The sequence below is a fragment of the Myotis yumanensis genome, unplaced genomic scaffold (assembly GCF_028538775.1).
Source record: "Myotis yumanensis isolate MYYU_CA2020_CCGP unplaced genomic scaffold, mMyoYum1.0.hap1 SCAF_17, whole genome shotgun sequence".
Lineage (NCBI taxonomy): Eukaryota > Metazoa > Chordata > Mammalia > Chiroptera > Vespertilionidae > Myotis > Myotis yumanensis.
The window spans coordinates 38464313-38480441 of NW_027223768.1; the positions used below are offsets into that span (position 1 = coordinate 38464313).

The 16129-nt window shown below is 41.4% G+C and overlaps 1 protein-coding gene across 2 annotated transcripts in view; it reads right to left on the minus strand.

The window, feature by feature from the left end:
* The window catches only part of GPR89A (G protein-coupled receptor 89A), a 52948-nt gene that overhangs the window by 21378 nt on the left and 15441 nt on the right, over window positions 1-16129 (minus strand). For both annotated transcript variants that reach the window (XM_070396835.1, XM_070396836.1), the window contains exons 2-5: window positions 12263-12322; window positions 10221-10324; window positions 6554-6660; window positions 6097-6198 (exon numbers count right to left, since the gene is read on the minus strand). In XM_070396835.1, coding sequence (XP_070252936.1) covers window positions 6097-6198; window positions 6554-6660; window positions 10221-10324; window positions 12263-12322 — 373 coding nt within the window. The remainder of the gene's footprint in view (window positions 1-6096; window positions 6199-6553; window positions 6661-10220; window positions 10325-12262; window positions 12323-16129) is intronic.

Below are 16129 nucleotides of genomic sequence, written 5' to 3' on the forward strand. Positions count from 1 at the left end.
TAACAACACAAAGTATTTTCAGTAAAAGTCTTGGCAAATTAAAAAAAAAAAAAAGGAAACTGTCCAGCCGGTGTGGCTCAGTGGTTGAGTATCACCTATGAACCAGGAGGTCATGGTTTGATTCCCAGTCAGGGCTCATGCCAGGGTTGCAGGCTAGATCCCCAGTGTGGGGCGTGCAGGAGGCAGCTGATCAATGATTCTCTCTCATCACTGATGTTTCCATCTCTCTCTCCCTTCCTTTCTGAAATCAATAAAAATATATTAAAAACAAACAAATGAACAAATAAAAAACAAACAAAAAAAACAACAAAAAGTAAGTGTGCTGGAAGAGTATAGACAGGAGGCAGCACTTTCTCACTGTTTCCCAGCTTCATCTATGGCATTTATAGCCACCTGTGATATATATACTTCCCTCTTAGGTCATAAGCTCTTTAGCTAGCTTATCTGTTATTCGTTTTTACACCAATAAACACATAATGCATCTAAAAATGGGCTGAATTTAAGGATGAATAAGTAATTCAAAGGCAAAGACATGAATTTCAGATGATGGACTGTATTCTAATTATCAATTACTTCCTTATTTGACAATGCTGAAAATCAACTCAGTAGTTAAAATAAATGCTGCTGTTGATGTATTTGGGATACAGGAGAGAAAGCAATGCTGAAGAATAACTCAGAACATCTGGTTTCACAGGAAAAAAAAAAGTTTTCATTTGCTTTTCACTTTCTATTTCCAGGATAGAACCCACTTCAACCATTTACTTCTACGGCCAAACGTTAAGCTGCCATTCAGAAATTCTCTTAGCTTTGAAACAAAAAAATTCCAGTATTTGAGTCCCTTGTTCCTTTGTTTCCATGACACCACCTGAGAACTCTTCGGGACGTCCCTGTCTTCCCTTTCCTTCCTCCCTGAGCTGGGCTCCAGGCTTCCTTGCTTCCACTCCTCTCCCCAGGACTCAGTCCCCTCCCTCCTGAAGCTCTGGTCCCTAAACCAGCCCAACACCCTGCCTCCCGGTGCCCGCCCCGAGCTGCCTGAAGCTGCTGGAAAGCACACTGATACTGGGGCCAGTACAGACGTAGGGCCTCCCGTCCTAAGAGAGCACACACTACTGAGGATCCTTTCTTGCCCTTGGTCAGCCGTCTCTTCCCACTCCCTCAGCAGACACTAATCCATGTTCCAATCCTGTTCTCCAGAGCTAATGCCCGTATTACATACGAAATGAGCCATCAGACATGCACTGCCTCTACTCTACTATAAATATTTACATCTGCAATCATCCTCCCCACTGGCCCCCTCAGGACAACACGGTGTTTAAAGCTGACTTCTCTACGTGTGCTTTTGCTCTTCCCTTCCCAACCTCCCCAGGCTCTTGTTCTTGTTCCACTGCTTGTCTTCTCTCTGGGATCCCTTGCTGCTTCTTTCCTTTCGGTTTCAAATCTCTTTCCTAAGAATAATCTGTCCGTGGTCTTGAGTTTCCCTCTAGTCACCAATCTTCTCTCCTTTCCCCGTAAAAGCCAAGCTCCTTGAGAGACGTTTACACTCCCCGTCACCTCCATTCATTACTCAACTGGTTGCATCCAGCTCCCGTCCGAATCTTCCACACTGAATGAACCGCTTTCACTGATAACAGTGATGGCAATGTAGCAGGTCACATTCGTGAGGCACCTGTTATGTACCTGGTACTGCTCTAAGCATTCCACTTGTATTAGCCCACTATTCCTCCTAACAACCCGGAAGTAGATGTTACTGAAATCCTCACTTTAGTGAGGAAATGGAGGCAGGAAGGGGTTAAATAACTCAGCGGAGGCCACACAGCAGCTGTGGCAGAGGCGGGCTCAAACCCAAGATGCCTAGTTCCAGAGCCTGGGCTCTTCCCATTCCTGTAATATGGTCATCAATTTTCTTCTGGCTGCAAAATTCAATGACATTTTCCAATCCTTGTTTGATCTGATCTTTTATGATATGGAATTGTTCCTATTGAACATTATTTTCCTTTCTTGGCTTTCATATTACCATTTCCCTCAGTTTTCCCTTTTACTTCTCTAGCTGCCTCCGCACCGCGCCCCCCTCCCCCCGCCCCTTTTGGGTCTTTTGCTCTGCAAAAGGACCAGAATTCTCTTTCACTTCAGTCTATACATCTTCCGTGGGTGATCTCACCCGTTTGCCCAGCTTCCTCTAAGGGCAGTTAGCTGAGGATGTCTAATTTTCTAGATTCCTGGAGTCAGCTCCATGAGGACTGATGAATCCATGTCTTTCTCCTAAGCTCCTGACTTTGTGTCCACTGCCTACTGAACATCACTTGGATGTGCACAGGTAACTCGAATTCAACATATCCCAAGCTCCAGTTAGCTGCCTTCTTCTGATGACCTATCTCAGAAAATTCACCATCAGCTCTCTAGTCACCAACATTAACAATCTGTGCCCTACTCTCATTCTGACTCTCATTCCTCCTGGAACACACCTTGAAGCTTTACATGATGTCTCTTGTGCCTTCTTGCTGGGCCGACCTTTGGTCTTGTCCTTTAGATCTGTTTAAATATAGAAAGACTGACTCTAACACTTGCATTAAAGCTGGTATCCTTATCTTCACTATTCTCTCTCAGAGCTGCTTGTTTGCTCCTTGGTGACAATGATCACAATTGGCAATTATTTGTTTATATATTTACCTCTTTACTCTTTAGTCCCTCCTGCCGGATTAGAAGTTTCAAGAAGGCAGAGGTCAAGTCTGTTTTGTTCATGGTTGTATCTCCAGCACAGAATATAAACTGGGCACTCAGTAAATAGCTGGAATGTGGACTGAATGAACAAATCCTCACCCAAATTCTGTCGCTTCTACTTTCCGTATACCCCTTGCGTTTGCATCTTCTTTACAGGAAGAGTCATGTCTGACTGATCTTTGTTTTCCTGGCTGCCTGGCACATGGAAAGTATTTAACAAGTATTTGTTGACTCTGGGTACGTAGTTATCACCCAGTAACATGAAAAATATCCAAGGGATTAATACAGGTTATTAAATATAAGGAATTGGAAAAATGTCTCCTTTACTTTTATCTTGTTTAAGGTGACGTCCCTTTCTTGAATATTTTTTTCTGGTTTAAAGTTCTTTGTAGATACTATCTCCTTACATCAGCATTTCTATGAAGTAAAGGACCATCATCATCTTTCCTGTTTTCCAGCTAATAAATGGGGAGTCAGACCGATGAGGCAACTTGCAGACCATTCACTGTCACATCTGCCCGACAGATTCTTTCTTGCTTCACATGCTGTCTCAGTCTCTTCCTCTTTCCCTATGGAATGTCCAACCTCTCCAGAGCCAGGCTCTGCTTAGAGCACTTTGCAGACATGTTTTCATGTAGGTCTGACAGTTGTAGTGTGATTTCCGCAGCAATAAACCGCACTGGCTGTGGCACAGTCCGGGGAAAGCTCCCAGCAGTGCGGGGCTGGCTGCTCCCCAGCCACTGCCTAAACTTTCTCCCAACTTACTTCTCTTCAGGCCAAATAAATTAGACGCCTGGACACTTGGACATAAAATCAAAATGCCTACTTTCTGGAGCACAAAGGTAAGACTAAAGGGCAACGATCTCCCTAGCTCTTCCTCTCAGTGTTCTTCAGGATCTTCCCAGAGAGTTTAGCAAAAGGGACAGATTCAGGCCCAAAAGGTATGCTGGTCTGCTCTTTCCTTGGGGCAAGGTCTGGCTGCTCACAGGGAAAAAGCTGGAGAATGGTGTCCTTCCGTCAGTTTGGGATTGAATGTGACCTTGTGCTATCATGTAAGCAGCCCTGGGGTCCTTTAATAGCTCTTGTCCCTCATTTCTAATATCACAAACCAATCTGAAACAATTTGCCTCTCTGTGGGTTTGATATAGTTTATATGATAGAGCTGTCTTATCAGGGTCTCCCTTCTCCAAATCTTTCCCTACACTGACATGGGCACCTTACCATATTACCACACCCCAAATCCCTATCCAGAGTGATAGTTACTTTCCTGATACAAAGATAAATAAGATATAGTTTCTGGCCTCAGGGAACTCACAGGTGAATGAGTTCATCTACTACCTTGGCAAGACTTAAACTTTTTTTCATTCACTGGTTCAATAAACAGGTAATAAACACTTATGTGCTAGGTTCCTCCCTAGGCACTAGAGATACAAAGATAAACAAGATATAGTTTCTGACCTCAGGGAATCATAGATGAATGAGGAAGTCAGAAAACAAGCAATTATAAATTTTATAGGTGATATAAGTACATTGAGATGGGAGCAATTAATATTCCCTAATGAAGGCCAAGAAAATCTTCTTAGAGGAACTGATGAGAGTTGACTATTGAGAGAATAAATCGGCATTTCCCAGGTAGACGGAGGGAGGGGTTGTCCAGGCTGACAGAGCAGCTCCAGAAACTTCCAGTAGCTTGGGAGGCCTGGAGGGCAGACACAGAGACAGTCAGGCCACGGAGGGCCTTGCATGCCATGTTGAGTTTGAATGTTTTTGGTAGGCTGGTGTTTCTTAACTTTTTGGCCTTCTTTAATGTTATTTAACATTTCAAAATAGTTAGTTTATAAAATATACAGTTGTTTATGGTGTTGCACATGCTTTAAAATCTGTACATTTCCTCCGTTCCTCCTGCAGGAGAGTCTCATAACCTCTCTTCCAAATCCCTGGCACAGGAAACGAGGCGACACGGAAGGATGCATGGGGGAGGCAGATGCTAGACCTGGTTCATTCACGATGCTAACCCCTTCCTAGCTGCTTCCTTACGCTACAGAACCTGGAGGAAAGCCCAAGGTTCTTCCTAGATTTCCTCGAAGGCAAGGGTCTGAATGTTTCTGAGGCCGCATCAAATTCACCTGCCATGTGAAACCTCAAATGCATTCGTAACTATGTAGGAATAATAACAGAGCTTGGGGGCTGGAGCAGCTGGGACACAGGTTCTATTGTCTGGTCCCTGATGTCACAGTCCTAAGTGGCAGGTGATAACTTTAGCCGTTTTTTTCAGGTTTAGTCCTGTGGTATTTTTATGATACTTCTCTTCACATCTCTACTTTCCTAGAAATTCTAGAAACTCCCTAAAACCCAGTAATAAGTCCCTTTCTGCTTTAAATTAGTTAGATTCTGTTTGTTTTTTTGCCATAAGAATATAATAGAGCAGAAAAGTTAAATGACTATATATATATATATATATATATATATATATAATTATTTAAAAATATAATTTTATAGATTTCAGAGAGGAAGGGAGAGAGATAGAAACATCAATGATGAGAATCATTGATCGGCTGCCTCCTGCACACCCACTACTGGGGATCGAGCCTGCAACCTGGGCATGTGCCCTTGACCGGAATCGAACCCGGGACCCTTCCATCTGCAGGCTGACGCTCTAACCACTGAGCTACTGGCTATGGCTATGGCTATATATATATAGTTTAAAAGCTCCAGTATGAAAGCTCTAGTATGTTTATTACAGGTGGGCTAACTGATTTTAGACAGATCTGTATATGTATTTGTGAAGTAGTCCTGGAAGAATTTGTTAGTCAAGATATTTTTGTTTGTTTTTAGCAGAGAAATTAGGACTGTTCATGACCTGTTCCTGGATTTAAAATGAGCTTTCTTGTGTGAAGAGAGATACTGTTTCTTAGAAAATTTTCTATTTTCACTAAATTGTGTTTTATTCACTGATCTTTCCCCAAATCCATATACCCCCTGAAGAGAATCTTTAGCCTCACTTTAGCGGTGTCCTTTTGGGTCACAGACCCTCTTGGGAATCTGGTAAAATACACATACAAATATATTCCCATAATCTACATATAATATCAGGACACTGAAGTTAAAGACACCTTTGTCCACTTCTTACTCCCTTGAAGTTTATTCACTACTCTAAGGTCAAAAACTCCTATTCTGAAATGAAAGAAGTCTGTTCCAAAAACCAGCATGTGACACCTCCTAGGATGAAGGGACAATTTGGTTCAAAACCAGAAAACTTTTAGAGACTTAATTTGCTATATTTCTCACAATCAGAAGTTTTTTAAAAATATTTTTTTTCAGTATCAGATAATTATAAACAACCCATTCCTCTTCCCCCCCCAACACATACACACTCACCGTGTTTTGGGCTGAGAATGGGAAATGGATCTCCTAGTTTCCAGAAGAAATACATAAAAGTCAGCCATAAGAGACAGGAAAAAAGCAGTCGCTGTTTGTGCACTGAGAAAGAGGAGACAAGACTAAGGTTAAACAGATACAAGCTAAAGAGCTTGCTCTACTGAAAAGCTATGGGATAACACTGATTAATATTTGGCTGGCTTGTTCACTTGGCAAATGAGCGATGGAACAATGTTATTTTTAGAGAAAGCATCCTTACCACTTTAAGAGTTTGGTTTATGGTTGATGAAATTAAGCTGTGGGTTGAGTTATGGGAGATGATCTGATAGAACCAGAACCAGAACTGTGGCAGGACAAATAACCTAACCGTTCATTCACTATTTATTTTGTGCCAACCCTTTGAGATGCTGTGCGTGCGGTGGCCCCAAACAACAGCTCCTGAGGGTCAAACACTCACACAGGCGGATGTTGCTCACAATAAAATAGCCGATGTAGAAAGGCACCAGGAAGACCAGGATCAGCAGAATGACGCACAGGTTCAGTTTCCAGTGGAAGTAACGGGAGCTGCAAGAAACAGCAAAGCCCGTCACTAGGAGGGAAGGGGCAGCAGCTGTCACTCTTGTTAGTCTTCCAAGGATCTCTTGCTCTTTGAACTCAATACTGAATATACCCATCTAGCTAGTCAACTAGGCTGTTACTACCTGCTCATTTATAGAGTGGCCATAACGCCCAAACGACCGGTCACCAGGAGGTGCACTGATGGGTCTCACGGCGCGGCGGGTCTCAGTATTGTGGCGCGGTGGGGGTCAGTCTGGGTCCCGCAGGTGCAGCGGGAGGGAGTCTGGGTCCCGCCGGTGTGGCGGGTCTGGGTCTTGCGTAATTTCGCACGCTGGGCCTCTAGCATACAATCATCTTAACCTCTTAAAATTTCACTTATTAAAATGAGAATGTTAGTGTTCTAGTTATATTCATAGACAATGTATAACAATATATATGAACATATATTATTACTGGCACATTGACTATTGTCTCACTCACCACTGGGAGTCTTATTCTACATAAGAATTAAAAAAATATTAACAGTAATGTGTGCTATAAAGACACAGAAATACTTCTTCTGTACTTTGTGGTACAGAATGAACATCTGATTTGCATGACTTTAATTACTGCATCTAAATATTTTATTTATTAAAATATTTTAGAATTTTTATAATCATTTTATTGAGATATAATTCACCATTTAAAGTGTACAATTCGCCCAGCTGGTGTGGCTCAGTGGTTGAGCATCAACCATAAACCAAAAAGTCACAGTTTGATTCCTAGTCAGGGCACATGCCTGGGTTGTGGGCTCGACCCCCAGTGTAGTATGCAGCCGATCAATGATTCTGCCTCATCACTGAAGTTTCTATTTCTCTCTCCTCCCTTCCTCTCTGAAATCAATAATAATATATTTAAAAATAAATTTAAGAAAAAAAAATAAAGTATACAAGTCAATGGGTGTTAGTATATTCAGAGAGTTGTGTGACCATCACAATTAATTTCAAACATTTTCAACTCTGCACAAGGAAATCCTATACCCATTAGCAGTCACTCCCCCTTCTTTTTTTTTTTTTTTTAATATATTTTATTGATTTTTTACAGAGAGGAAGGGAGAGGGATAGAGTTAGAAACATCGATGAGAGAAACATCGATCAGCTGCCTCCTGCACATCTCCCACTGGGGATGTGCCCGCAACCCAGGTACATGCCCTTGACCGGAATCGAACCTGGGACCCTTGAGTCCGCAGGCCGACGCTCTATCCACTGAGCCAAACCGGTTTCGGCAATCACTCCCCCTTCTTACCACCTTCCCAGCCCTAGGACACTTTCTGTCCATACCGATTTGCTATTCTGAACATTTATTAGAAATGGAATTGTGTAATACGAGGTCTTTAGTGACTGGTTTCCTCCACTTAGTATAATTTTTGTTTGTTTGTTTGTTTTGTTGATCCTCACCCGAGGATATTCTTACCATTGATCTTTTTTCAGAGAGTGGAAGGGAGGGAGGGGGAGAGAGAAACATTGATGAGACACATCAGTTGGTGGCCTTCCACTTGCACTCCGACTGGAGCTGGGGATTAAACCTGCAACCCAGGGATGTACCCTTGACAGGAATGGAACCTGAGACCCTTCGGTGCATAGGCCAACACTCTAACCACTGAGAATACCAGCCAGGGCCACTTAGCATAATTTTTCAAGGTTTATCCATACTGTAGCACCTATCAATACTTCATTTCTTTTTTGGCTGGATAATTTTCACTCCATTGTACAGATAAACCACATTTTGTTTATCCATTCATTAGTGGTGGACATTGGGGTTCCTCTTTTTAGCTATTATAAACGTGATGCTATGGACATTTGTGTATAAGTTTTTGTGTGAACATATGCTTTTATTTTTATTAAATACCTAGGAGTGGAACTACTGGGTCATATGATAACTCTGTATTTAATTTTGTAAGGACTACCACTGTTTTCCAAAGTGGCAGCACCATTTTAATTCTCCCTGCAGTGTATGAGGGTTCCAATTTCTCCGTAGCTTTGTCTACACTTGTTACTGTCTTTTTTGTGTGTGTTAATCCTCATCCGAGGATACTTTTTCCATTGATTTTTTTAGAGAGGGAGGGAAGAGACAGACAGAGAAACATAGATTGGTTGCCTCCCATGTGCACCCTGACCAGCACCAGGGATTGAGCCTGCAACTGAAATACACACACTTGATCAGAATTGAATCTGAGACTCTTCAGTCCACAGGCCAATGCTCTAACCACTGAGAAACGCGGCTAAGGCATTACTGTCTTTTTGATTATAGCCATCCCGGTGGGTGTCAAGTGATATCACATTGTCATTTCTTTGATCTGCTGTGGAGTATCCTTTCATGTGCTTATTGGCCTTTTCATCTTATTTGGAGAAAGGCCTAGCCAGATCCTTTGTCCATTTTTCAGTTGTGTTATTTGCCCTTTTATTACTGAGCTGTAAGAACTTTTTATATACCCTAGACCAGTGATGGCGAACCTATGACACGTATGTCAGAGGTGACACGCGAACTCATTTTTTTGGTTGATTTTTCTTTGTTAAATGGCATTTAAATATATAAAATAAATATCAAAAATATAAGTCTTGTTTTACTATGGTTGTAAATATCAAAAAATTTCTATATGTGACACGGCACCAGAGTTAAGTTAGGGTTTTTCAAAATGCTGACACGCCGAGCTCAAAAGGTTCGCATCACTGGTCTAGACAGAAGTCCCTTTTCAGACATGTGAGTCCCGTATACTGTGGACTCTTCCAGTCTAGGTCGGTTTAGGTTTATTCCTTTAATTGTTTGGTTTTGAGTTAGGACTGTAGCAAGTGCTATCACACCCTGCATTCCCAGACCACAGGCACCCAGATCTAAGTTCTCTAAGGATGAATTAATTTGTAGCATTGCAGCCAAAACCATCCCACCTTTATTTTCAATCTTGTTTCCAGTCATTCTTTTATTTTTGTAAAGAGTTTTAAATAGATTTCTATTGAGAGAAGAAGGGAGAGGGAGAGAGAGAGAAACATTGATGGCTGCCTCCGTACTCAACACATGCCTGGGTTGCGGGCTCAATCCACAGTGGGGGGTGTGCAGGAGGCAGCCGATCCATGATTCTCTCTCATCATTGATGTTTCTATCTCTCTCTCCCTCTCTGAAATCAATAAAAATATATATTAAAAAAAAAATAAAGAAACCCTTAACTAACTTGGAGGAATTCTGATCTTCTCAAGTAGAGATTTTTCAATCACCATCACCATGTGGAAGTCAGAGAACAGCTGAGAAAAAGTAAAACTTCTAGGAGTGAAGCCTCGGTAGGACGAGGCTCTTAGAAACTTATTCTCAATTAATATCTCAGAGCTAATGGTCAGACTTTTCCCTGCTATTTCACAATCTTTGTCAAACCAGTTACTAGGTGGTTGACACCCATATTTGGTGTTGTTATAGCACTGAGACTAAACTACCCACATGTTGGATTTTTTTCAGCTACGGGATCCAAGAAAGTCATTTACTGCAAAGAACGTCACACGGGTCTCTTCAAGAGGAGAGCCAGTTAATACCCTACTCACCTGCTATTCAACACGCCTAAGATTTCAAAGATGATGAGCTCAAACATGGTGCAAGAAAATGCAAAAGTCACCGAGAAGATCACCTGTACGACATACTGACGTACCTGTTAAAAGCCAAGCAAAGACTGAGGGTCATTTTCTTGTTTGAAATGCTGAATTGATAATCTTCTGGTTATAAGCCAGAAAACTTATTTTGAAGAAATTCTCAAGTCATTAGAAAGAGGACCACAAAAGTAACTTGCCTGGAGCTAAAGAAATAGATGAAAGTAGGTAATGGGAATGCAGATTGGTGTACCACGTGGAAAACAGTATGGAGTTTCCTCAAAAAATTATAGTGCAGTGAAGGCCTGGGGGAGGGGATGGGAGCAGGGTACAGGGGGTTAATGGGGTGGGGGGAAGGGGGACATCTGTAATACTTTCAACAATGAAGATAAATTTAAAAAAATTAAAAATGGAACTCCTTTTTGACCCAGTGATCCCATTTCTGGGAATATATCTGAAGAAACACAAAACACTAATTTGAAAGAATATATGCACACCTATGTTCACTGCAGCACTATTTATAACAGCCAAGATTTGGAAGCAGCCAAAGTGCCCATCAGTAGATGAGTGGATAAAAACTGTGGAACATCTACACAGTGGGATAGTATTCAGCCATAAAAAGGAACTCTTACTCTCTGAGACAGCATGGGTGGACCTGGAGAGCACTATGCTAAGTGAATAAGTTAGCAGAGAAAGACGAATATATGATTTCACTTATTTGTGGAATCTAATGACCAAAATAAATATTAAATATATTCACTTAATATATATTTAATTAAATACAACATACAAAGAACATACAAGATACAGAGAACAACTGACAGCTGTCGGAGGGAAGAGGGGTTGGGGGGCTGGGTGAAATAGATAAAGGGATTAAGCAATAACACCCCCCCACACACACACACCACCCTCATAGATACAGACAGCAGTATGATGATTACCAGGGAAAAGGGGGGTGGGGTAGGTAGGAGAGGGTAGAGGGGGATAAATAGTGACAGAAGTAGACTTTGGGTGGTGAACACACAATATAATTTACAGACGATGTATTACAGAATTGTACACTTGAAACCTATGTAATTTTATTACCTAACATAACTTCAGTAAAATATATTAAAAATAAACTAGAAATTAAAAAAAAGAAAGCAGGTGTACTTCTGAATCAGGGGTCACTATTACCACCATCCTCCTGCGGAGGGAGAGTTTAAGGATAAGAAAGTGAAGTGACAGGGTCACAGTGGCATTTAGAATTCCTGACACGGACAATCAAAATGGCAGATTTATGTCCAAAGGTTAGAGCTACAAGGGTTTCTCCAATGCTCTGCAGACCCTGGGCCAGTTCTGGACCCTCCCCCGGGCGGCCTTAAAGTCTTGAGCAGAACAGAAACTCTAGAATCCCGGGCTCTTTCAGACAACAGCCCCATCTCACGAGGGAAGTTTAATGGAGAACAACCTAGGAGTGACCTCAAGTAGTCTGTCACCATGGAGCTTTCACTAAACGGGGAGGATCGATTAGGAAAAGTCCAGTCGAGGTTGGTATTTTTCTGGATTCAATGATTTTGGTATTAATTTAGGAGGTAAGATTGGTCATTAATACTGAAGGTCTGATACCCAAATGAACAGGAACATTTATGAGACATAAGTTAAATTCTCTCCCAAAGAATAACTGTTTGCTTTTGGTGTGCACACTGATGTCACCAAGGCGTGGCATTTCTTGTTCCTGGCTTCTTGGCTATATGCACGACTTGCTTAAAAAACAAACAAAGAAACAACAACAACAAAAAGCCAACTAAGCCTAATCATATTCTCCAAGTTAAGAATTGCATAGGACTCATTTGACAAAAACTTCTATCTTGGAAGTGAACATGACTTTTTTTTTTTTACCTTTCTCTGTCTGGTTTATCTAACATGACCTTTTTTTTAATGGAGGTATTCTTTCTGCCCCATTTTAAAACAATTTAAATTCATACAATATTAGCATAATCAAAATGATCTCTTCTCACCTCGTAGTCCTTAAACAGTTGGCGCATGAAGAAAAGCCACCCAAATCCAAAGAAAAGTATCTGAAGGAAAAAGAAGATAGAAAGTCAGTATACATATCTTTTGATAAATGCCTTATATACAGTATTTTATGATAAAAGGTCTGCTAAATAGATAGTTTATTTCAGATATTAAAGATGAGATCTACTCATAAAAGATCTATTTACTGAAATCCTCAACATTAGGAGTAGATATTAAAATACTCTTCAATCTTTGAAATTATCCATGTTTTAGAATGTGTTTTAAGTTAGACAAAAATTAAAGTATATGTTTTTCCTGTAATCTTTTTTTTTAAAGTTTTCTTTAAAAATACATTTTATTGATTTCAGAGAGGAAGGGAAAGAGAGAGAGATAGAAACATCAATGATGAGAGAGAATCATTGATTGGCTGTCTCCTGCACCCTCCCCGCCCTTACCCTCACTGGGAATGAACCCGTAATCTGGGCATGTGCCCTGACAGGGATCGAACTGTGACCTCCTGGTTCATAGGTCAACGCTCAACCACTGAGCCACACTGGTTGTGCTTTCCTGTAATCTTAATGATAATCCTTTTATGAGCCAGAGAAGTTAGCAAATAAAAAAAAAGTCAGTGAAACTTGCTGTTTTACAGATGATCCCTGTTTGCAAGTATTTAAAAAAACAACAACAAACTTTTTTCATGGGAAAGAAGTTAAGATTTAAAAAAGAAAAAGAAAAGTAGGGAGGAGAGACCAAGATGGCGGCGTAGGTAAACACCGGAGATTGCTGCCACAAACAACCACTTCAAAAATACAACTAAAAGACGGAACGGACATCACTCAGAACCACAGGAAGGCTGGCTGAGGAGAGACTCTTCAACTAGAAGGAAAGACAACAGCATACCGAGGCTCAGAGGAGGCGCAGTGTGGAAAATATAAAGGTGCGGAGGTGCGCGCACAAAGCGGGCTGGTGGCTGAGGGCGCGGTTGTCGTTTTCAATCAGGAGGGAGTCTCAGACTCTGAGCTCCAGATCCGGGCGAGTCTCTAGGGACTCAGACTCAAAAGGGAGAGGCGGGATTGTCTGGCATCAGTTGGAACGTGAGGGCAGCTTTCTCTCCGAGGTTTGCAGCGGTTGCTGGGGTTCTGAGAAGCAGAGCCTCTGGGAACGGGACTGAGAGCAGCCATAACTGCTCCCTCCGCCCGCCCTGTTGATCCCCTGGGACCCGCCCCGCCCAAGCCCTGCGCAGAGCCATTTGCCGGATAGCCTCAGGCAAAGGCTAGATTAGCACCTCTCCAGAGGACAGAAGTTTTCCCACTGCAGATACAGGTGATTCTCACAGCCAGTCGGCCTAGTGGTCAAATCCCTCTAGTATTAACTACAACAATCAAGGCTTAACTAGAACAAGACTGCGCACAAAGACCACAAGGGGGTGCACCAAGAAAGCATAAAAAATGTGGAGACAAAAAAACATGACAGAAATGGAAGATATAGAGCTAAAAAACGCAATTTTGAGAGCTTGCAATAATGTGATAGAAGCTGCCAATAAACTTGATGAGAGCCTCACGAAATCTAATGAGACCCTCGATGCTGTGATAAAGAACCAACTAGAAATTAAGCATACACTGACTGAAATAAAGAATATTATACAGACACCCAATAGCAGACCAGAGGAGCGCAAGAATCAAGTCAAAGATTTGAAATGCGAAGAAGCAAAAAACACCCAACCGGAAAAGCAAAATGAAAAAAGAATCCGAAAATACGAAGACAGTGTAAGGAGCCTCTGGGACAGCTTCAAGCGTACAAACATCAGAATTATAGGGGTGCCAGAAGATGAGAGACAGCAAGATATTGAAAACCTATTTGAAGAAATAATGGCAGAAAACTTCCCCCACCTGGTGAAAGAAATGGACTTACAGGTCCAAGAAGCGCAGAGAACCCCAAACAAAAGGAATCCAAAGAGGACCACACCAAGACACATCATAATTAAAATGCCAAGAGCAAAAGACAAAGAGAGAATCTTAAAAGCAGCAAGAGAAAGAGACTCAGTTACCTACAAGGGAATACCCATACGACTGTCAGCTGATTTCTCAACAGAAACTTTGCAGGCCAGAAGAGAATGGCAAGAAATATTCAAAGTGATGAATAGCAAGAACCTACAACCAAGATTACTTTATCCAGCAAAGCTATCATTCAGAATTGAAGGTCAGATAAAGAGCTTCACAGATAAGGAAAAGCTAAAGGAGTTCATCACCACTAAACCGGTATTATACGAAATGCTGAAAGGTATCCTTTAAGAAGAGGAAGAAGAAAAAGGTAAAGATATAAATTATGAACAACAAACATGCATCTATCAACAAGTGAATCTAAGAATCAAGTGAATAAATAATCTGATGTACAGAATGAACTGGTGATTATAATGAATCAGGGACATAGAAAGGGAATGGACTGACTATTCTTGGGGGGGAAAGGGGAGTGGAGATGCGGGAAGAGACTGGACAAAAATCGTGCACCTATGGATGAGGACAGTGGGTGGGGAGTGAGGGCGGAGGGTGGGGCGGGAACTGGGAGGAGGGGAGTTATGGGGGGGGGGGAAGAGGAACAAATGTAATCTGAACAATAAAGATTTAATAAAAAAAAGAAAGAAAGAAAAGTAGTAGAAAGAGTGATATTTTTTATGTTTTCCCTCGTGGGGCCTTCTTAGCTTCTGTACCATCCTCCTAATCCATATGACATGGTTTCCATCTCAGTGTAAATCCAAGCGATTGCATGATACCACTCTGTCGGTTTGGTTCATCAGAGGCAGTAGCCACATGGCAGCTCTGTTCAGTGCTCGGAAGCTAGTGTGCTTTCCACTAGTAAATAGAACCTTCTACACACATACACACTCTCTCTCTCTCTCTCTCTCTCTCTCTCTCTCGCACACTCCTCTTTTCTTATACTGGCTAGGAACTTTTTTGAAGAATAAAATTCTTTATGCCTCCCAATGAATTGAGGAGCAAGGGCGAACTCTTGGGCACAGTTTAACGGAGACTCCTCCTCTTGTTGTGCTGCTCCTACCCACCAAAGTCCTAGCTTCAGCCACATGGAGCTGCCTTAGGCTCTTAGATACAACACTGCTTCATATCAAGACCTTTGCAGACTCTCTCCAGTTCCCTCCTACGTACCCTCCAGGTCTCCATATATCTCTGGAAGGCCTTCTCCTACATAAAAACAAGTTGCTCTTTTTATACGATCCCTATTCTATCCCTACTTCCCTTATCAAAGCACTTACTATACATTTTTTCAATGTCTAATTTAAATACATACATTTTTATTCAATATCCATTTATGATTAAAATACTCTCAACAAAACATCAAAATACCAAACTAAAAAGTTTTGCACAGTGAAGGAAATTATCAACAAAATGAAAAGACATCATACCAACAGGATAGGATACACCCAATTAGGGGTTAATATGCAAAAAATATAAGGCACTTATAAAATCTAATACCAAAAACCCCATACAATCCAATTAAAAAATGGCAAAGGACCTGAATAGACATTTATCCCAAGAGTACATACAGATGGCCAACAGACATATGAAAACATGCTCAACATCACTAATCATCAGAGAAATGCAAATTAAAACCACAATGAGATACCAGCTTACACCTGTCAGAATGATCACCATCAATAAATCAAGAAATGACAGTGTTGTTGAGGATGTGGAAAAAAGGGAACCCTCATGCACAGCGGTGGGATTGTACATGGGTGCAGCCATTATGGAAAACAGTATGGAGAGTCCTCAAAAAATAAAAACCAGAGCTGCCATACGACACAGCAATTTCACTTCTTGGTATTTATCTGAAGAAAACAAAAACACTAATTCTTT